This window comes from Drepanopeziza brunnea (assembly GCF_022702325.1).
Source record: "Drepanopeziza brunnea f. sp. 'multigermtubi' strain 214-2 chromosome Unknown ctg3, whole genome shotgun sequence".
In the NCBI taxonomy this organism is placed as follows: domain Eukaryota; kingdom Fungi; phylum Ascomycota; class Leotiomycetes; order Helotiales; family Drepanopezizaceae; genus Drepanopeziza; species Drepanopeziza brunnea.
In genome coordinates this window covers 151,324-171,260 of record NW_027094066.1, presented here as the reverse complement: position 1 = coordinate 171,260, position 19,937 = coordinate 151,324, and the positions used below count along the sequence as shown (strand labels likewise).

Sequence of the window (19,937 nt, the reverse complement as noted above, 5' to 3'; positions counted from 1 at the left end):
GAAAGAGGCAGGTTCCCCCGATCGATCGAAGGGGTCTCCGAGTATGGCTATCATCATCTCCCCACATGTCCCACAACGTAAAAAAAGATGTCGTTAGTAGAGGGGAGCATCGCAAAAGAAGAGGAAAGAAAGAAAGAAATTATCCACGTTCTGCATCGTTTCGTTTTCGAAGACTGGGTTTTCTTTTCCGGGGCGCTGGATCTGGGCCGATTTTTTCAATGCCTCGCAGAAAGTGAAATCGTGATGCGCACGCCTCAATTCACCGACAAGTGGCCTGCTGCTCTACTCTGCATGCAATCCCCTATCTCCGTTTCTTCGATCTATTTTTGTAGGGCGAGTACTAGGAGAGATAAAGTTAACCGCGTTGCTAAAAAAAAATTGGCGGAATACAAGTCAACGTCAATGTGAGATAACATTTGCAAACCCTCGCTTCGTGTCGCTGAACGCGATCATACAATTTACACTTTATTAAACAGGATTCTCATTTCAATACTTTGTTAATTACCCATCAGCCTCGATTGCAGCCCGACAACGCTCCGGCATACTCTCAACGAGCGCTTGAAATTCAAACTCGCCGACCTTTTCCCACCCATGCTCAACAGCCGCACGCAACTGATCGTAGCTCATGCGAGGGACCTTAAAGGTATTGATCGATTAAGCTTAGTTTCCGTAGTGGGTCGGAATACATAACCGCTGTACCTACCTACCTACTCAATACTATCAAGCTTGCTCCTTAGTAATGAAGTTTTTTGTTCCTCCTATTGTATCTGATCTACCGGTAGCTATACTGTTCCAGCGTAGTGTTCTTTTATTTTCAGCTCACGCGCCAGATTGTTCCTGTTCGTTAGATTGAGAAGGTACTGATAGAATCTATTGGAAACCATCAAGGTCGCTCTTTAGTAATGAAGTTTTTTGTTCCTTGTCATAGCCAATCTAGCTATGCTGTTCCGGCGTGGTGTTTCTTGTATTTTCCAGCTCACCTGCCAGTGTGTTACTGTTCACAAGAATGAGGAGGTAGTGCTGGCTTTTGTGGCATATTTTTTTCTTCTTTCTATTAAGATTAGCTTTTTTTTTGGCTTTCAAACGAGCAAGAGGCCTTTCGTTTCTCAAATGCTGTCAATCCAATCTAGCACAATATCGGTAGTCTTAATCGTACGAGTATAATAATTGATGACTACCCGTCTGAAAATAGTTAAAACATAAATTTTTATATCAACGTCAGCCGGCTCCGAACATCGGCCCTCGAATGTCTTATCCATCAAAGAAGAAAGAGATCCCTTCCACTTCAAAACGGCAGTTAAGTCAAGGCGTTAAGGCATGCGAGTCACGGTTCCACCATGTTCGAGGCATTGGAGAATATTGGCCCGTAGGATTTCCGACTCTTACGTTTCAAGCTTATCCTTATCAGATCGAGGAGGTTTGGTACTCTGTAGGCGTACGAGAAGAGAAGATCCAGGGAAAATTTTCGGAAGGAAGGTATTACGTACGTTACAAAGCTTGTCTTTATCAGATCGAGGAGGGCTAGTGCTCTCTAGGCGCACACGACGAAAGGGTACAGGCCCGGAAGATTTTCTGAAGGATGGAGTTACTTTGAAAAGTTTTTCCTTATCAGATCGAGGTGGTTTGGTACCTCTGGAGGCGCACGACAAGAAATGGTTCGCGAAGAGTTTCTGAAGGAAGGTGTTACGTTGTAGTATGGCGTGTGATTGGTGAGGTCCCACTTTAGTCTCCAATTTCTTGTGGATCCGGAGGGGGTCCGCGCTGGGATCAGAATCCGCAAATTGATAGCTTCTTTGCTCAAGGCCTATTTATAGATATGGGGAGCAATATGCCTGCAGCTATGATTCGAGTCGTGCTATCGTTTAAGTGTACCTGAAGAAAAGGGCGTTGTAACAAGCTAATTTGTGAGGGTGTTGAGGGACGCTTTGATGTGATGTGATCATGCCGACGGGATAACGGGATGACGCGAAAAAGTAAATAAAGGTCTCGCTTAGTCCTTCCAAAGCTTAACGACATCACCCTGTCGATCTGCCTTTTCTCTCGAGGTCCACCCCATCCTTCCTAGGACTTACGTAGTACGTAGTCGTAAGTACCTATTGACTCGCTCTGCGGCTATTGAATCCATCCTACCCTTGTTTTGGTCCATGAAAGATCTTTTGCAAATGCCCCTCACGCCAAGTTCTGGCTCCCCAGTAAATCCAACTGGCCAACAAATATGATCAGCGGCACTCTCACTGATCTCCTGAATGCGTATCCGGAGTCCGACTCCTAGAAATTGTTCCTTTTTAGGCGAATTTTCATGTCTGCCGCTGCCAATTTAGGTTGGACTTGCTATATACGTACATGAGACTCTCGCAGACTCCCAGATTGCAAGCTTTGGCCAGGGTCAAGCTTCTTTTGACCCTAGATTGCAGGCAATGCAAGCCGGACGGGGGGCAATAAAGGCTGGGCGAAGATGGAATGTCCAGTGCCAAGATGCAAAGAAGAGATGGTTGGCTTGGCGGTCCACACCGGTCGTCAATCTAGGATCGTCGACTTTGCACATAAATACACCTTGAATTCCCGATGTCTTATTCTTTTTTCGCCCACATCAGAATCCACCGTCGACTACTACGGATCTTCCTTCATGCCTTCAAATTCGCCCAGGGCACTGTTCCGGCGTCAAGCTGCGGCTGACTCTTGCGAAATTCCAGAGATTTCGGATACCTACGACACTGCCCTTCATGTCGGAGCTCTCTTCATCATCCTAGGAGTATCATTCTCGGCATGTCTGGTCCCCATCGTTGCAGTGAGGATACCGAGACTTCGAATCCCACCTAACTTCCTGTTCGTGGTACGGCACTTCGGAACAGGCGTACTGGTTGCCACTGCACTGGTGCACTTGTTGCCCGAGGCCTTCGGCTCGCTAACCGATCCGTGCCTTCCATCTTTCTGGAACACGACTTACCCTGCTCTCCCTGGAGCTCTTTCGATGGGTGCGATTTTCATGATTATCGCTGTGCAGATGGTACTCAGCCCGGGCCAGAACTGCTGCGCGATGCCTACGGCCATTATCGAGTCTAACGGGGTGAACAATGCCGGGGATTCTCCATCCGGAGGAGGTGCCTGCATGAATAGAAACAGTTCGTGCTCGAGTCTACTGAATGCCATAATTCTTACATCCTTCAGGGTCCGAACCAGGAGCTATTCATGGCCGAGACGGCAGCACTGGAAGGCAGCTGCAAATGGTTACCGCTTACAGCGAAAATCTCGATGCCCTCGAGCGGCTTCAACATTACCAGAAGAATGAAGCAACGACCGGCGTTCTAGCCCGCACAGAGACTGCCAGCCCAGAACAGAAACGCAAGAAAGACACGATGCAATGCGTGCTGCTAGAGATGGGAATCCTATTCCACAGTGTTTTCATCGGCATGGCGCTCAGCGTGGCGACGGGGAGCGACTTCATCGTTCTCCTGATCGCCATCTCGTTCCATCGTGAGTAGTTACATCGTTCCAGCCATCGCCGGACCAGAAGCTGATAAGATCAGAAACCTTTGAGGGGCTAGCACTGGGATCTCGCATCGCTGTCTTGTCGTGGGGGCCCGGTGCTTGGCAGCCATGGCTGATGGCGCTAGCCTACGGCTGCACGTATGACCCCTTCCCTGCCCTTACTCCCTACCGGTGACTATCTAACGCGTCCAGAACTCCTGTTGGTCAAGCAATTGGTATCGCGACACATTCGCTATACAGCCCGGAGTCCACGACCGGGCTACTCCTCGTGGGAATCATGAATGCCATCTCCGGTGGCCTGTTGCTCTGGGCATCGTTGGCGGAGTTGTTGATGGAGGACTTCCTCAGTGATGAGAGTTGGAGAATCTTGAATGGGTGGAAGAGAGTGATTGCTTGTCTGTTGGTGCTGTTGGGTGCCTTCGGCATGTCGCTGATCGGTGCTTGGGCATAGAAAGTATCGAACTAACCGAGAGCTTATATCATGACCCTTGCTGGCTGACCTCGGTCCGGCCTCAACTCATGTGGTTCTACGACTCGCACTCGCTGAGCTTCTAAGCTTGCGACAGCATACTTCGCTTTGCTGCCTTGGTTTCTACCTCGGAGTAAAGCTTTCTCTTTTTGTGATCTATCCTACCTATGAGGGAAGGGCGCAGCCGACAGCAGCGGCGCTGCTCTGTCTCGAAATGCTTTCTAGGGCCATCTTGTATGTAACTCCTTAGCTTAGCACGTCGCCGTACCCCATAGGAGGTCCTAGGGCGGCAGGCAAAACCCGCCACTCGCCCGACGTAATTGAATACTACTACTACTACTGCTGCTGCTGCTGCTGCTCCTACTCCTACTATATCATGACCCGATTGAATTCAGATCCAGTCGGCTCTCTACTCCTACAAAAACAAAAAACTTATTAGATTCATAAATAGAACAACACAGTAAAACATTAGGGCATTCGATCCATGGCGCTATGATAGAGTGATGATGAGAGACTTCAACGCCTAGCCGTGACTACGTAGTTAGATCGTAAAAGATCGTAATAGCTTGGCATAATCAAACGATCCGCTCGACCTGTCTCACGGGAAGAGAGTCATCCTTGTCAAATTTGCGAATTTTTTGCAGTTTTTCGTTCCTTTCTTTCCATATAATGTTTCCCAGCTCGCGTAGCCAGCCGTACCTTAAGCGAGGAGATCTGCTGAAAGTCACCTACCTACCTATCTGATTTGAAAAATCTGACAGAGAATGAGGGTAATACCCTCGCCGTAGCAGGATAGTTACGAGCCCGAGTTCTTTCCCCTGCGAAAAACTATTACATTCCGCACCGGTTCGATACCCCAGATAAGTTCCCAGGTCACGACGGCGAAGTTTCTGCCGCCCTCGCTTACTGCACGTGGGGTATGTAAGCAGGTACGCCTACGCCCGTTGCGGATCTTCATCCATCCTACATTCCAGAAACTAATTAAAAGCAAGCGAGATGTAAGGAGCTGAGTTAAATCTATACGGAGGTCTGTCTATACTAGGTATACAGCTCTTTACAGTACAATCGCTGCTCTGGTCGAGGAGGGGCAAGAGCAAACCATCAATGAGTGCATACCGGTACACCTACCTATTTATCTTACCTCCTTATCTTATCTTATCATTGGATTTCCGATTAAAGCCATCAATCATGCCATCTATAAACTTACTGCTGTACTTCATCTTCCAACAGATACAAAGTAGATCTGAACCCAATCAGCCTTCACGATTTCTCAGTAATAATAACTTAGACTCTTTTTCAACGCATTATTAGCCATCTCCTCGCTTTTTTTTTTTTTTTGGCATGCGGTAAGTATCACCCACAAACACGGAATACAATACCAAGACCTCGAAGTCTTTCTGCACTTCGACGAGTATTTCCAAGTATTCTTAAGCACGCCGGCTAAAATCTTGAAGTCGCTAATTACCATCTGCGCTCTATCGAGCAAGGCCTCGAGAGATTGAAAGGCTAGCTAGCTAGCTTATTACAAGCCCAACTAGTTGAAGAAAAGAACGAAGGGAAAAAAAGGGAGATTGAGGAGACTTGAAAAGGAGGGTCATGAGACAAGGATCATTTCAGCATCCAGAAATTAGAAATCAATTTCCATTTTCAATTCTCAAAGATCTCATCTCCGCCCGCAAGCCACGCTTTCCAAACGAGGGCGGGAATCCGGAGAACCAGACCGACGTTACATGATACCACACGCCGAAACAAGCCCCATCACAACAAATTAAATCAATCGGTGTAAATGCACATTATGTATAATACCTAGGGCCCGCGCCCAGTTGCAAGATATCTGTCGTCCTGTCAAAAGAAAGACAGCGGTCGTTATCAAAGGGCCTGGGGCCGGTTGAATGTCCTGGGCTATTCTATTCTGTGTGATTCTATTCCTATTTCTATTCCGTTTTCCTATCCAATCCCATGGGTGGTAATCGCAAAAAAATGGATGATTGATAAATCCCCGTGCTTGGAATTACGGACTTGCAGAGTTCCTTCGGTAAAGAGTTTGCGGAGATGTACAAAACATAACACATAGGAAAACCAGTGGGAAGTAAAAGTATAGACAAGATCACGACGTGGAGAGGACTAAAAAAAAAGTTTGAAGAAAGTTCGATAGAGGTACTCTCGATTTGAAGTCCACATTGCCTGCTCTGATTTCATTCTACAGCAAGCCCATATTTTTTCAACGCCAAGACCCCCTCCAGCACCAAAATTAAGTATCCGAATAAGCACCTCTTCTACTTTCTCCTCTTCCCGCCTCCACCGGCACCAGCCCCCTCGCCATCACCCTTACGTTTCTTTCCCTCCTTGCGCCAATACTCCTTCGCCTCCTTCTTCTCCCTCTCCCCCCTCTTCTCTTGGTTCTCCTCAACCTTCTTCCGATACGTTTTCCGCGTCTCCTCCTTCTTGGCCCGCCTTTTCGCATCTTTCTCGTTGCGCAGCGTCATGACCTTCTGCATCAGGTCCCGTGCCTTTTTCTCCTCGCCGCCAATGACCACGGCCCGCTTCTGCATGTACGTCTGCGTCTTCCGCTTCTTGTTCATCACGATCTGCGACTTGAACGGCAGGTCGGCAGCCAGCGCGCGCGGTACACGCAACGGATTGAAGTGCCGAGTCGCACGCTCGACGGGCTTGTACTGGCTGTTCGCCTGCTGCGGTGTCGGCAGGTTCTGGGCCCGGCGTACCTCACCCGTAAGACGCATACCCTCCCACCCGATCAGGTTCGTGACGGGGTTGTAGAAGCGGTGCGGCTTGATGGGGTACCAGGCGCGCAGGAACACGATATCACTCATCAAGATCTTGTCCTCGAAGGTGGCGCGGAAGTGACCCTCGGGCTTGCTGAGCGCCCGTTTGATCTGGCCGCGGATACCGGACACGGTCTTGATAGAGGCGCCTTCAAACTTGGCGATCTCGACGGCCGTGGTGAACATATCTTTGATGAAGGCTGTGTTCTTGAAGATCTTGGTCGGTGTCCCGGTGAGCTTCAGTTTCTTGACGATCTCTGTTGCTTCGTCGACGTTGAGCACCGTGCCCGTGGCCGCGATGCGGAAGGCGGGGTTCTTGGACGAGAAGGTCTGGTAGCATGAAAATCCAGTGTTGGGCGCGATCAGTGGGCCGTAGAACGTGCCAAAGCAGTGCATATGCTCCGGCGTGTATTTCAGCATGCGGTTGCGCACCCGCGAGTCGGATATGCTGTATACGGGCATGGTCTGGAACCGGCGCCAGCCCAGGGAGAAAATGAGCGGGTCGTTGGTCTTAAGGATCTTCTTGTGCCATCTGTGGCGCTTGATGCGCACCTGCACAAAGCCGTAGCGATCCTCTGCTGCGGAGAGGCCACCGACGATGATGGGCATCTTGGGGTTGAACTTGGTGACAAACTCCGAGGGAACAGATGCGAGTACTATTTTGGCGTACATACCTGCGCGGAAACCCTCAACATTTACACGCTGATTTTCCTCCAGCAATTCGAACTCAGCTTTGTTGATGTCGAGTTGTTTCTGGATCTGGGCTTTTTGCGCATCGTACCAGTCGTCCTCACCGAATTCTTCCTCTCCCCCCCCTTCTCGACGCGCTTTGGCTTTATCGTTGTTAAAACCTTCGCGATCCTCTTCTTCGAAACGGAGTTTGAGTTCTTCTTTGCGCTTGGCGTTCTTCTCTCGTTCTGCCTTGAGGTCGTCCGGCTTCTGTTCGTTTTCCTCCTCGGCTTCGAGGTCTCGGAACTCGCCATCTCCCTTGTCGTCTGAGTCCTCTCCGTCCCCGTCATCACTGCCACTCTCCTCGTCCTTTTTCTCGCTTAACAGATCCGCTGTAGCGAACCGCCGTCTCAAACCTTCGATCAGGTCTCCAGTAGACCATTTGGCTTCCAACGCATCGTAATCGAGTATCGGTATCGCCCGGTCCTCGATCTTCTCGTCCGAGTCATCATTCCCGGACTTCTTGAAGAAATTATCCTCGTCTGAATCGTCCTCAATATCCTCTTCATTATCCTCTTCTTCTCCACGCCACTTGCTCAATACTTCTACAGGTGTCAGGCTTTCGTTATACATCATTTTCGCAAGATCAGCTGTCCGGTAGGATCGCTTTTTGCCATTGAGACGCTGCGCAGTCTTGAGCATGTTTCCCTTCCATCGAAGAGCCCCTTCCTCGTCTGAGTCGTCCTCTTCTCCTTCGAATTCGTCCTCGATGTCATCCTCTTCATCCTCTTCCCCAGATATCGAGCCCAGATCCGAGTCACTGTCAGCAAAGGCTACCTCACCCTCAGTCTTATCTGCTGATTTTCGGAAAGCCTTGCCCATCCTATCTTCCGTGATCTCTGCTTCGTCCCCAGAATCCGGCTCCTCCCCGCTAACGAAACCCTCATCGTCCAGGTTCCCTTCGTCCGACTGCTCCTCTTGCTCAACGAATCTCGCCGATCGATGTGCTTTACGCCCAGAGTCTTCTTCCTCGTTCATTACCGCAGTTCCGCCCCCAAAAAGTTGCAGACCATCTTCCGTGGCGCCCAAAGTCTTCCGCTCGTTCTGGAGTCGGATAATCAGCTCCTCGCCCTCTCCACGGGTCTCCTCGTCACCATCCTGGTTGAAATTGAAGCCTTTCTCTCGCGTGATATATATCGTGTCTCCATCAATTTTCAATCCGCTCTTATCAGACATTGGCGCATGTAGCTTCTTCTCCTTCTCATCCAGTCGTCTGCGTCCCGTCTTTCCCGAAACCTTCGCCATCTCTCGGTCCATGTATGGTGTCGGACACGGATCTGGTAGCGCTTCCATAGATGCGATCGTGTAATCTCCCAATCCTGGAATATGCACTCTCTGACCCTGTGCTGAGAAATTCGTGCCTCGCAGATACCCGGAAAGAGAAACAGTTCTGTCGCATTTCGCATCCTCCTCGATCTTCGTAGGATGGGTTATATCGCGGAAACTGTCGATAATCGTGTACGGATGAGAATTCCTCCAGATCAAAGGTCGCGGGTTCTTCATGACCGAAATAAACCTGGACATATTATGAATCTCGCGATCAGGATATCGGCCATTGATAACTCCAGACAGGTAGAACAAGTGTGCGCCTTGGTATAATTCGCTCCAGAATCTGTTCTTCAGTCGCTTTTTCGCATCCTTGAGCGTCTGAGGTTTCCGGAAGAGATCTAGATGTGTGAGAATTCCAAAAACATTTCCAGGCATACCACTAGAAGCCAAAATATTCAGGAATTCCATAGTCTCCATTTCGAAGCCAAAGTTTCCGTCGATCATCAGCAGGATGATGTCTGCCACCTTGGACATGTCCACCATGGCTTCGAGTTCATTCGGACATTCTAGGAATGTCAATCGTTGTCGCTTCGAGGTCACCACGGTGATGGGTCCTTGGGGGTCGGAGAGGGTTTCCTTCGCATATCTTTTGACAAGGGATTTGAGGAGGGTTGTCTTGCCTACGCCCGGAGGACCGACGATAGCAACAAGTCGTGGGGGAGGTTCTTCGGGGATTCGATCGACCTGGGGAACATGGAGGCGTTTTTCTTTGAGCTGGCAGTTGTTAGTAGACCTTCCAGGTGACTCGCGATCCCACATACATCGTGCGATCGAGCAGCAGATTTGGCCAATCTTCCTGGATTCGCATATGCGAAGGCTTTGGGGTTCTTGTCTGTCGAGAATTTAGCTAGGCGTATCGAGAGTTAATGGGCCGAGCTGACCTCCCACATGCTTCGTCTTCTTCTTCTCCTTAGACGGCCTATGCGCCCTGTTATTTTGTTCCTCCATACTGGGGTGAGTGGCGATTGCGAATAGCGTCGATTCCGCGGCTCGAGGCTCGGAAATACCGCGATAATTTTTCCTCCATGTTCAGGCGCTTTCGAAAGTTCTGCCGGTTTTGATTGATTATTAAGCCGATTTTCTCTAGCAAGCCTTAGAAGGCGGTGAGAGCCTGACCTGACCCCGCCTCCGTGTATTTACTTAACGGCTGACCTTGAGCGCTTCGCCTCGGCCCAAAAAAGGGGGGCCTTCTGAGGCATTTCTGTATCCTTGACAAGTGGAAGCTTAAAGAGAGCTTCAGTACCGTATAGTTCTACTATTGGATGTGGTTGGTTGTCCGGCTTCGTTCTTCTGCCCGGATGACGTACCCTGTAGTGAGCGAGCGAGCGAGTTACTGCTCCGTAGGCAGTCGCGGGGTCCTTGCTGGGCATCATCGTGGGTATAAGTTTCCAGAGTTTCCGGTTCTCAATACCTCACTTCTTCCATTCTATCAAGCAGCTTTTCTGTAAACAAGCTACGTTTACCTACACGCTACTTAAAGCTCCATCATCATTTCCATACAAACCGCTTTACTTCACAGCTTCAAAATGGCAGAAAAGATCAGACACATAGTAAGTTGACCGACCAGCAAAGGAGGGCTCCCTTCTATTTACGTCCACTATTTGGGGTACCCTGAGCTTACAAAATCCCTCGCAGGTCAACTGCAAGACGAAGGAAGATGTCGAGCCGTACGTCTGCTCTACGCTATTCTAATCGATGGTCTGAATCTAGGACGAGAGTTGATGTTGATATTGAGAACAGAGCCAAGAAGTTGGCCATTGAGCAAGGAGGAACCATTGTCGATACATTCACTCTCATCCCCGCCTTCGTGTATGTTTTCATCCATCTCTAATGCCGCCACCCTACGCAGATCTATGCTTACTATCATCTATCTACCCAGTGTCGAGATGCCCGCGGATGCCGTCACTACGCTCGGGAGCAGTCCACACGTCGAGTCTGTAGAGGTGGATGGGGTAGTCAAGACCCAATAGATTGGTGGATATGCCTTGTTGTCTGTTGACATGGCTGGGAGCTAGGCGAGGGTCGGGATGGATCATGGGGGACGAGATCATGGTAGACCTTTTGCCCAGGTCTGGGCTTGTTGCTTGTAATGCGGCTATGAAATTGATGACTTCCACCTACGCCTTAGCGAGGACTTGATCGTAAACGGAATGGAAACACATAAGCAACGTATGTCTCATATTGGTATACCTTGGGAATTCCGAAGGGTAGTTAGTGGCTTCACGTTGGCTGTTGTCACGGCTCACTACAATATGATCTTAGCCTCACTGAAGATTGCTATCCCACTCCTGATAACAACTCTCGGAATAATTTCCACGACCCCAATGCTACCATGATCCCCCTCACACGACCATTACGGTCTTGCAAAGGTAATTTTCAACCCGTCTCTTTCTTGAGACGTTTCGCGCAATCCGCCAGCTTTGCGCGACACCCATCGCCCTCGGCGCACAAGTGGTCCCATCCGCCGAGCACAACCTCCATCGCCGACGATGAGGTAGCGAAGCTCGCAAGCAAGCCATTGCATTCTCTAAGCCTGGCAGACTTGGTGAGGTACGCACTCATCCACATATATGCCCGCTTATTGCCTCTCTTCTGACCCGCTCTACAGACAAGGGCGGCCACCTTTATCTAAAGAAGCGTTATTCTCCTCTGCGAACTTCACCCTCTCACTCCTCCCCGTCCGTCTCGCGCACCGGATACAGGCCCTGCGCAACCTCCCATACATCGTCGTCTCAAATTCCAATATCTCGAGCATATACAACAACTACCTGCACTCCTTATCGACGCTGCTGCCCTACAACTCAAAGACCATTTCCACCTTTGAAGACGAGGCTCGATTCACAAGTGTATTGTCAGACCTGGTAGAGACGCATTCGCACACCATTCCGACTCTAGCACGAGGATTCCTAGAATGTCGGAAATACATAAACCCAGAAGTAGTCACCCGCTTCCTGGACGAGCACCTTCGGGCTAGGATCGGGACGCGATTAGTCGCCGAACAGCACATCGCTCTGCACCTCTCCTCTGAGCCGCACCAGGACCCGAAATTCCAGATTCCCGAGGCGCATCCGCAGTCTTCGTACATAGGGGTTATAGACACCGCTTTACAGCCAGCCTCAATCATCAATTCATGCGGGAACTTCGTCTCGGAGATCTGTGAGCTAAAGTACGGGGTCCGGCCATCATGGGTCATTGACGGGGAGCCAGGCACGACATTTGCGTTCGTGCCGGTCCATCTAGAATACATCATCACGGAACTCCTGAAGAATGCGTTCCGGGCTACAGTTGAGTCCGGAAGATCTCACGAGCCGGTAGTTATCACCATTGCAGCCGAACCGGAGTCTTCACGTACCCCCATTGCTCCCGCTCCCGGAGGCGTGAATCCAGTAGACTACAACCCGCCTATCAAACCTTTTGAGGATCCAGCGCCTGGGGTGACGATCCGTATCCGGGATCGTGGGGGAGGCATCAGTCCTGAGGTGATGCCGGATATATGGTCGTATTCATTCACGACCTTCTCAGACGACGATCTGCCTGATGGAAGCGGCAGTATGGACGCGCTGAATGCACTGTCCGGCCCTGGCGGCGGAGAGGGGAGCTCCATTGCCGGGCTGGGATATGGGTTGCCCCTCGGCAGGGCATATGCTGAGTACTTTGGGGGTGGTATCGGCGTGCAGAGCTTATATGGATGGGGCACCGACGTGTATCTCCGTCTGAAAGGGTTAGGTAGGCCGAAAGGCTGAACCTGATCAAATCGATGGTATTGCGTCTAATGGTCATGCGTGGCTTCTCGAAGTAATGCTTGTTTGGTTCGGCTGAAATAAAACAAAAGAGCCTGCCCTCCTTCCTCCACCTGTGGAATATTCAGCCATCACAAAAATCTCTCGTTGCAATTATTCGAAAACCCCTCCTTGAAAGGTTTAAGCGAGGCGTGCTATAAATTAAGCGAATACTCACCTAACTATCCGTACCGTCTATCAGCCAGTACTCTCTATATGCGCAATATCGTATTCTCCTCCAACTATTCTGACATACGACAGCATGTTTCCCTTCCGTTGTTTCTGTCTATTTATCTACTTTTCAATATCCATATCCATATTCATATCCATATCCATATCCATATCCACATCGATGTCGGCCATCCTGTTCTTGACCAGCCATAGCAAATAGCGGATTAGGTATGATATATGAGGAAGGTCACTGAAGCGGTAAAACTCATTTTCTGTCAGACGAAAGATGGCAGGGTCTCTGAGTAGGAGAGAAGAATGTACGTCTGGGCCTTTTTTTGAGAGAGAGAGAGAGAGATTGCGGATTGGAGGTTTGTTTTGAAGAAGGCCAGAAGTTTGGACTTGGCAGAACTGTTGGAGCACGGTCACCACGCCCCATTCAGTCATTAGTGGCGTGGTATCGTTTTATTGCATATCAATGATGGATGTGTCTTGGTGTCCAGCTCGCTCCAGCCACGGACGGTTTGCAGGCTTCATACAGCCCATCCCCCCTCAAAAGCAGGTGCGGCCTTCACCATACGCTGGCTGATACATACATGTCTTCCCCGATGACTCGCAGGAACTGGAGGAGGGACCCCATAATCACGAAATCCACATGTGAAGCTGTCACAAGTCAAGTCAGTCAGCCAGACCAGCCCAGCCCAGTCACATACTCTCTCTCTCTCTCTACGAGACCCACGTGGGAAACCTGACCAACCAGTCTCGCCCATGACAAACGAGCCTCTCTCCCCCTCTCCAACAGCGTCCCCCATTGCTTTGGTAGCCGGCAAAGCCGCAATCCAGCACTCCTCGCCGGCCCTCCTCGCTCTGGAACTATACCAAACTCTTCCCCAGCTTCCCTTCGCGCGCTTCGCGCGTGCGGTGGAGATACCCTCTCGAGCCTTCACTCAGCAAAGTTGACGGGCACGCGCGGTTGCCACTCCGACCGGCCGGAGCGGCTCTTGGATGGGGGGAAATGAAGGAAGCTGTAGACTTCTGGGAGGAAGGGGAAATCTAGATGCAGAGAGGAGGTGGGGTGCTCGGTGTCGAGACGTAGAGCTAATGGTTTGCGAATCCATCAAGTAGGTTACTCGCCGTTGCTGTCTGGTTTGACACTGATCGATGTTTAATCTTTTTTGGAATCTGGATCCGGGAGGGAGCCAGGCTCGGGGGAGGTTGTACGCACTGGAGGCTGAGAGTTGCTTTGATATCGGGATACTCGGCCCAGGTGGTTTTGCAGTTAGTCTATGCCTTTGTAGTTGAGAGCCAAACGAGCTGGATCAGAAGCGAGCATTTGTGGTGCTTGTTCCGAGGAAATGGTTAGGTAGTACTCTTCCATGGATTGAGGGACCAGCAGAAACATCGCCCTTTGCTTGGGAGGTCATAATAGATGAGCTTTGAGATGTTGGAAGAGATGTGGTAAGATATTTTGAAATCTGGAGAAGTGAATGAAAGAGAAAGACATGATAAGAACGAGATGCACCCTACGTATTAATTACCTAAATCACATTGCTTGGTAAAAGTAGCTCTCCGACGTCAAAGAAATAAGTATCTTACAGTCGCCGTTCCTGGATGTCACCACGCGGCGTCATGGATCACAAGGTATTAGTCTTGAAGCAGAATATGCTCTTGATCAAAGATCACACCTCTAGGGATTTGAAATCTCGGTTTACACGCAGATGGACGGCGGGGTCAGCAAGTGAAGTTAATTTAACTCTGAGCCTACTTAAGATATAAGTCAGGTGACTAGGCTAAATTAAATAGCACTTCAGCCTTGCCCAGCATCGACCTCATCGACAATCCAAACTCACCAAACTCTACAACTACAACGCATCGCTGCAACCATGGGCTCCGTCGTACTTCCTCATCTCGTCACCGGCTGGCACGTCGACCAAGCCATCATGTCTGAAGAAGAGCGCCTCGTCATCATCCGATTTGGCCGCGACTGGGATCCCGACTGCATGCGACAAGATGAAGTCCTCTATCGTACGTCCGCCCTTTCTCTTCAGATACATCTATTAACTTCCCCTATTAACTTCCCGACAGGTATTGCCGACCGTGTCAAGAACTTCGCCGTCATCTATGTCTGCGATCTCGACCAAGTCCCCGACTTCAAACAGATGTATGAGCTTTACGACCCCGTCACCCTCATGTTCTTCTTCCGCAATAAGCACATGATGTGCGATTTCGGGACCGGCAACAACAATAAGCTCAACTGGGTGCTGGAGGATAAGCAGGAACTGATTGATATCATCGAGACAATCTACCGTGGCGCGAAGAAGGGTCGTGGTTTGGTGGTTAGTCCCAAGGACTACTCCACGAGGTACCGATATTAGTTTCCGATACTAGCTTCCGGAGATGCCTTGATATTTGGGTGGGGGAGAGAGAGGTCTTGACTCTGGCGTTATCGAGGGATGGGAAGAGTTTTTCAGCGAAAGGGTTGGTCTCACCAATAAATTCTCTACATGGACTCGAAGATGCTAATGCTTAATGAAGACGTGATACCGCCGCTTCCAGGTACGTCGTGCCCGATACTGACCGATTTAGTATACTATATGTGCTTTCAACCACCACAAACACCAGCAATGTCTAGGGTTTGACGCTCAAGTGTGTTGTATCAACGTCTAAGTCTAGGCCCGCCGGACATCACATCCAATACTTGCGATTTTTTACATCAATCTCTCTGGATTTTGCGAAGTATTGCTTTGCTTTCTTCCCCTTCGCCTAGCGAGACAACGGTTGCTCAGCCTGTCATACCCTACCAAGTGCCTTTTGACTGCGTTATACTTTCCATGGAAGATATTTGCGCAACTTCACATGCCTTAGCTTGATCCTGCAATTACCATTGTGCCTCTAATCTGGCTAAGTAGGCAGGATCTTTTAGGTGTCTTTTCCTCTTGGTTTGACATGAGTTCTAGAGTGACTCTTCTCTTGCAGCGAATTACTATTGTACCCAAGTCACAATCAATGGTATCAGAAGGCGAATCTATTCTGCTTTGGCTGACAGCTTACCTTGGGGACTTGACCAGCGCACCATAAAAGGCTAAAGCTGTGTGGTCTTGGTTTTGTATGATCATTGAAAAGTCTTTCGTAATGGGCAAGTCGATTGCATTGAGTGGCCGCGCGGCTCAAAACCCGACTCATAATAATACGGATATCAAGGTTAATAGCAGTTCCAATCAATGACGCGTCCGCTTGTGGCAGCTGCCAGGAGTGCTGTCTTCTTCCATAGTGAGTGACGGCCGCAATTTCTGTCATGTGCTGCATGGTCCAGGATCTTTCGAATCCAGCCTATACTCCGTACAGTTCCATTCTTACCCAGGATCCCAGGCGCCAATAGTGGGTCCCCTCTCTATACCGTATTTGAAAGCACTGATCGTCTCTTCAATCTCTGTATCTCCTTCAGCATCGCTCACGAGTTGCTCGTTCTGTTCTGTATATGATGGAGTTGGTTGGGCTTTCGGTATTACTTTGTCACTGTAGTATAAGATTTCAAGGGGGGAAAAAGGGGAGAAGGGGGGGAATAAGAAATTGAATCATATTTTATTAGTATGATTTGTGAATTTTATATCGACATATTTTCTCGGACTTGTTTGTTTCTGACCGGTAACTGACTGCGGGTACTTATGGCGTGTGACCCGCCTCCCTCTTTCGAATTTCTTTTCTTGATCTGCTTAGCCACTACTATTACCGCCGCCGCTATACTACACGATACTATACTGTATTATAACATATTGTACGATACTACTACACCTAGCAACCCACTAAAAGCAAAAGGGACGGCAAGAAACTAACTAGTATTTTCTACGGACGGTGCCGAGGGCGAAACATACTACGTAGTACCTAGCCAGCGGCAAAGCAAGCTGGATAGCAAAGGTCTCGTGAGGAATGAAGAAGCGAACAGAATAAAATGAAACGAAATATAAGCTTTCTATTTGTCAAAGCTAAAACCGATATATTCTGTAATGCGATAGCTAGGTATGTGCGGGATTTATTAGGTTTGTTTTGTTGACTTGTTGTGATTGGTACGGTAGAGAAGAGGTGATCGGTTTAGTCTGGTAAAGTGCTGTACAATGTCGTATCACAAGAGGTAGCGGGTGGGGGAGGAAGGAAGATTAGGTATAATAATAAACTATATTCTATTATTGGTTTCTTGATAGCTGGGAGACCGGGATTGCAACCGGGACTGGGACTAGTAGATACTTGTCAAAACAAGGAAGCGTTATCGATTACCTATGCTTCTAATAATCATCGTCATAAACAAGGAAACGTTGTCGATTACCATGCCTCTAATTATCATCGTCATGACTCCAAATGCAACGTTGCACCCAGGTCGTGATGAGTTTATTTATGTATTCGCGCGAGCTTAAATCAAGGTCAAGGGTCATGTGGTGTGGCCTTGGCGTTGCCCTCTGAAGAATCTTGCTTTTGGACTTCCTCACCTCTAACAATCTCCCATCTCCGATCTCCCGTCTCTCATCTCTCATCTCTCAAACAAAAAGGATTCCTCTCCTCCGCTCCTCCCGTGACGGCGACGACGATAACAACAAAAAGACGTACCGCTCTGCCGCCCAACTTTGATCATCCGCTTCTTTGCCGCAAGCTTTCCAATCTCCCAATAAGGCCGAGCAAGAAACAAGAAACAAGAAACAGGCTGGCCTGGCCTGGCCTGGCCTAGTTGACTCGCGATCCAATCGAAAATCTGTCGCCTCTACGAGTCAAGTTCTCGGTATTGACAAGTAAGGTGGTGATCCGACCAACATCGCAGCTGCAAGAACGGTATCCGACAAACGTAGCGCGGAATAAATCTGCTTTCTAACCATTAGCGAGACGTCTAACGTGCGCGCCACTCCCATCGATCAATCAATCAATAAAGTACAACACATCGTTGGTTCTCGCCATCTCATCCTCTTCTGCTGCGAAAACCCACATACACTCTGCCTGTTACTCAAGATGTCAAACAAATTCAATATGCGTTAGTATTTCCTCCTATTGTTTGTTCTCTTGGTATGTTTACTTATCTGTTTACTTACTGACAATTCGAAATTAAGACAAGATCCAGCGCCAAGCGCGACAAGAAGCTTGGTATGGCGATTCTTGGAACCCCTTCAAGAAGACCGGCAGCAGATCCAAGACCTGGGCTGCCTCGCGGAACAATGATCTCGAGGCTGCAGGATCGACTAGGGGTATCGATGATATTCACAAATCGCCACTAGCCGCCACCCAAACCGAGCCTATATTCCACTCGAGACAACCCAGCGAAGGCACGGAACACGATACTATTCAGAGGGGTTCGAAGGATAAAGAGTATGAGATGACTAGGGCTCCCCCTGCAGAGTCAAATGGGAAGGTCACGGAAGAAGATAGCGAGGAGACGGTGGTGGATCGTCAATCGACAAGACCCAGAAGCGAGGAGGAGAAGGCACGAAGGAGATTCCTTGGTCGATTCTCAAAGAAGGGCAAGAGCGGGCAGGTCACAGACGGAGAGGATCCAGAGAAGAAGAGAACTTGGTACAAGGGGAAGGTTTTGCCTCACAAGGAGCCTTTTACTCTGCGAAACCAGGTCCAACGGACCCTTTTTAACTCTTGGATCAATATCCTGCTTCTGGCTGCGCCAGTCGGAATCGCAATCAACTATGCGGGAGTCGACAAGAAGGCAGTGTTCGTGGTCAACTTCATTGCTATCATTCCGCTCGCGGCTCTGCTGAGTTTTGCTACTGAGGAGATTGCTCTGCACGTTGGAGAGAGTCTCGGAGGTCTTTTGAATGCTTCTTTTGGGTGCGTGCTCCTCCTCGAAAAATAACAGTCTATACTGACCGAACTAGAAACGCCGTCGAAATGATCGTGGCAATTATCGCTCTGGCCAAGAAAGAAGTAGTCGTCGTCCAGACCTCGCTTATCGGCTCTATCCTCTCCAATCTCCTCCTCGTTATGGGCATGTGTTTCTTCTTAGGGGGTCTCCGCCGCGAAGAGCAATTCTTTAACATCACCGTTGCCCAGACCGCTGCCTCGCTCCTCGCTCTGGCTGTTGGCGGTGTCATCATCCCCACCTGCTTTGACAAGTTTGGCGTCACAGCACCCGTTGCCGACGTGGCTGCGCTGTCTCGTGGAACTGCCATTATCCTACTGGTTGTGTATGTCAGCTACTTGTATTTCCAGCTCAAGACCCATGCAACTATGTTCAACGAGGAGAGCCAGAAAGTCGCCGCGAGACCGCGCAAGCATGCCATTCCTAAGGGTGCTATCTCTAAGAGCATTGCCAAGGCAGGGGGTGTTGGAGCAGGTATTGGCCGCACCACGCTCCCGAACCGCCCGCCCAATGACGAACTCATCAACACGACCGCCTACGAGGACGCAGACGACGAGGACGATGAGCCCCAATTGCACATCCTCACTGCATGGGCCACGCTCGCTGGTGCAACAGCCATCATCGGTCTATGCGCTGAGTTTATGGTGGATTCTATCGGCGCCATTACCCAGTCTGGAGCCATCTCCGTCGAGTTCGTTGGTCTTATCCTCTTGCCAATCGTCGGAAACGCTGCAGAACACGCCACTGCCGTTACTGTCGCCATCAAGGACAAAATGGATCTGGCTATTGGTGTTGCAGTCGGCTCTTCTATGCAAGTCTCGCTGTTCCTGATTCCATTGCTCGTGATCATCGGGTGGATCATGGGACAGGATGCAATGAATCTGAGCTTTGATGGGTTCCAGGTTGCAGTTTTGTTCGTTGCTGTTCTGCTTGTCAACTACTTGATTGCGGATGGAAAATCGCATTGTACGTTCATGGATCTATCTCCTGAGAGTGCTGGGGGGACGCTAACGGTTAACAGGGCTCGAGGGTCTGCTGTTGATGTGCCTCTATATCATCATCGCGGTTTGTGCTTGGTACTACCCTCAGACTGATGCGGCCGGAAACCCCGTTACAGTTGTGGGCTGAACCCCGCGCGTACTCAATCCGACCAGAACGAGCCTGCATGGGCGTTTCCCTCAATCCTCGAAATCGGTCCGCCAAACCCTCTTTGTGATGCACCAACTACCTCGCGTCAGTCTCTTAATACACCTCGCTTCAGTCTCCTGATACGTCTTTCCACCCAATCTCACGCCCGAGGGCATTTTTAAAAAGCAAAATCCGCAAAAGCAGAAAGCAATAGA

The 19,937-nt window shown here is 49.6% G+C and overlaps 6 protein-coding genes across 6 annotated transcripts; 5 read left to right on the top strand and 1 right to left on the bottom strand.

Moving 5' to 3' along the window:
- Nucleotides 1-2,626: 2,626 nt before the first annotated feature.
- L3040_002230 (uncharacterized protein) lies at nucleotides 2,627-3,940 on the top strand (the record flags this gene model as incomplete). The annotated part of the gene is made up of 4 exons (XM_007289873.2): nucleotides 2,627-3,122; nucleotides 3,169-3,474; nucleotides 3,528-3,627; nucleotides 3,682-3,940. The coding sequence occupies 4 exons, from the start codon at nucleotides 2,627-2,629 to the stop codon at nucleotides 3,938-3,940; spliced, it is 1,161 nt and encodes a 386-aa protein (XP_007289935.2).
- Nucleotides 3,941-6,234: 2,294 nt separating this feature from the next.
- On the bottom strand, nucleotides 6,235-9,747 carry L3040_002229 (uncharacterized protein; the record flags this gene model as incomplete). The annotated part of the gene is made up of 3 exons (XM_007289874.1): nucleotides 6,235-9,513; nucleotides 9,561-9,631; nucleotides 9,681-9,747. The coding sequence occupies 3 exons, from the start codon at nucleotides 9,745-9,747 to the stop codon at nucleotides 6,235-6,237; spliced, it is 3,417 nt and encodes a 1,138-aa protein (XP_007289936.1).
- A 578-nt stretch (nucleotides 9,748-10,325) lies between these two features.
- Nucleotides 10,326-10,769, top strand: L3040_002228 (uncharacterized protein; the record flags this gene model as incomplete). Its single annotated transcript, XM_066155480.1, has 4 exons — nucleotides 10,326-10,349; nucleotides 10,435-10,466; nucleotides 10,540-10,608; nucleotides 10,679-10,769. The coding sequence occupies 4 exons, from the start codon at nucleotides 10,326-10,328 to the stop codon at nucleotides 10,767-10,769; spliced, it is 216 nt and encodes a 71-aa protein (XP_066012480.1).
- Nucleotides 10,770-11,131: 362 nt separating this feature from the next.
- Nucleotides 11,132-12,542, top strand: L3040_002227 (uncharacterized protein; the record flags this gene model as incomplete). The annotated part of the gene is made up of 2 exons (XM_066155479.1): nucleotides 11,132-11,349; nucleotides 11,408-12,542. The coding sequence occupies 2 exons, from the start codon at nucleotides 11,132-11,134 to the stop codon at nucleotides 12,540-12,542; spliced, it is 1,353 nt and encodes a 450-aa protein (XP_066012479.1).
- A 2,087-nt stretch (nucleotides 12,543-14,629) lies between these two features.
- On the top strand, nucleotides 14,630-15,287 carry L3040_002226 (uncharacterized protein; the record flags this gene model as incomplete). The annotated part of the gene is made up of 4 exons (XM_007289876.2): nucleotides 14,630-14,771; nucleotides 14,832-15,108; nucleotides 15,218-15,224; nucleotides 15,282-15,287. 4 exons carry the CDS (start codon nucleotides 14,630-14,632, stop codon nucleotides 15,285-15,287), a joined length of 432 nt encoding a protein of 143 aa, XP_007289938.2.
- Nucleotides 15,288-17,738: 2,451 nt separating this feature from the next.
- L3040_002225 (uncharacterized protein) lies at nucleotides 17,739-19,722 on the top strand (the record flags this gene model as incomplete). Its single annotated transcript, XM_007289877.1, has 4 exons — nucleotides 17,739-17,760; nucleotides 17,837-18,563; nucleotides 18,611-19,560; nucleotides 19,616-19,722. The coding sequence occupies 4 exons, from the start codon at nucleotides 17,739-17,741 to the stop codon at nucleotides 19,720-19,722; spliced, it is 1,806 nt and encodes a 601-aa protein (XP_007289939.1).
- Nucleotides 19,723-19,937: the final 215 nt, after the last annotated feature.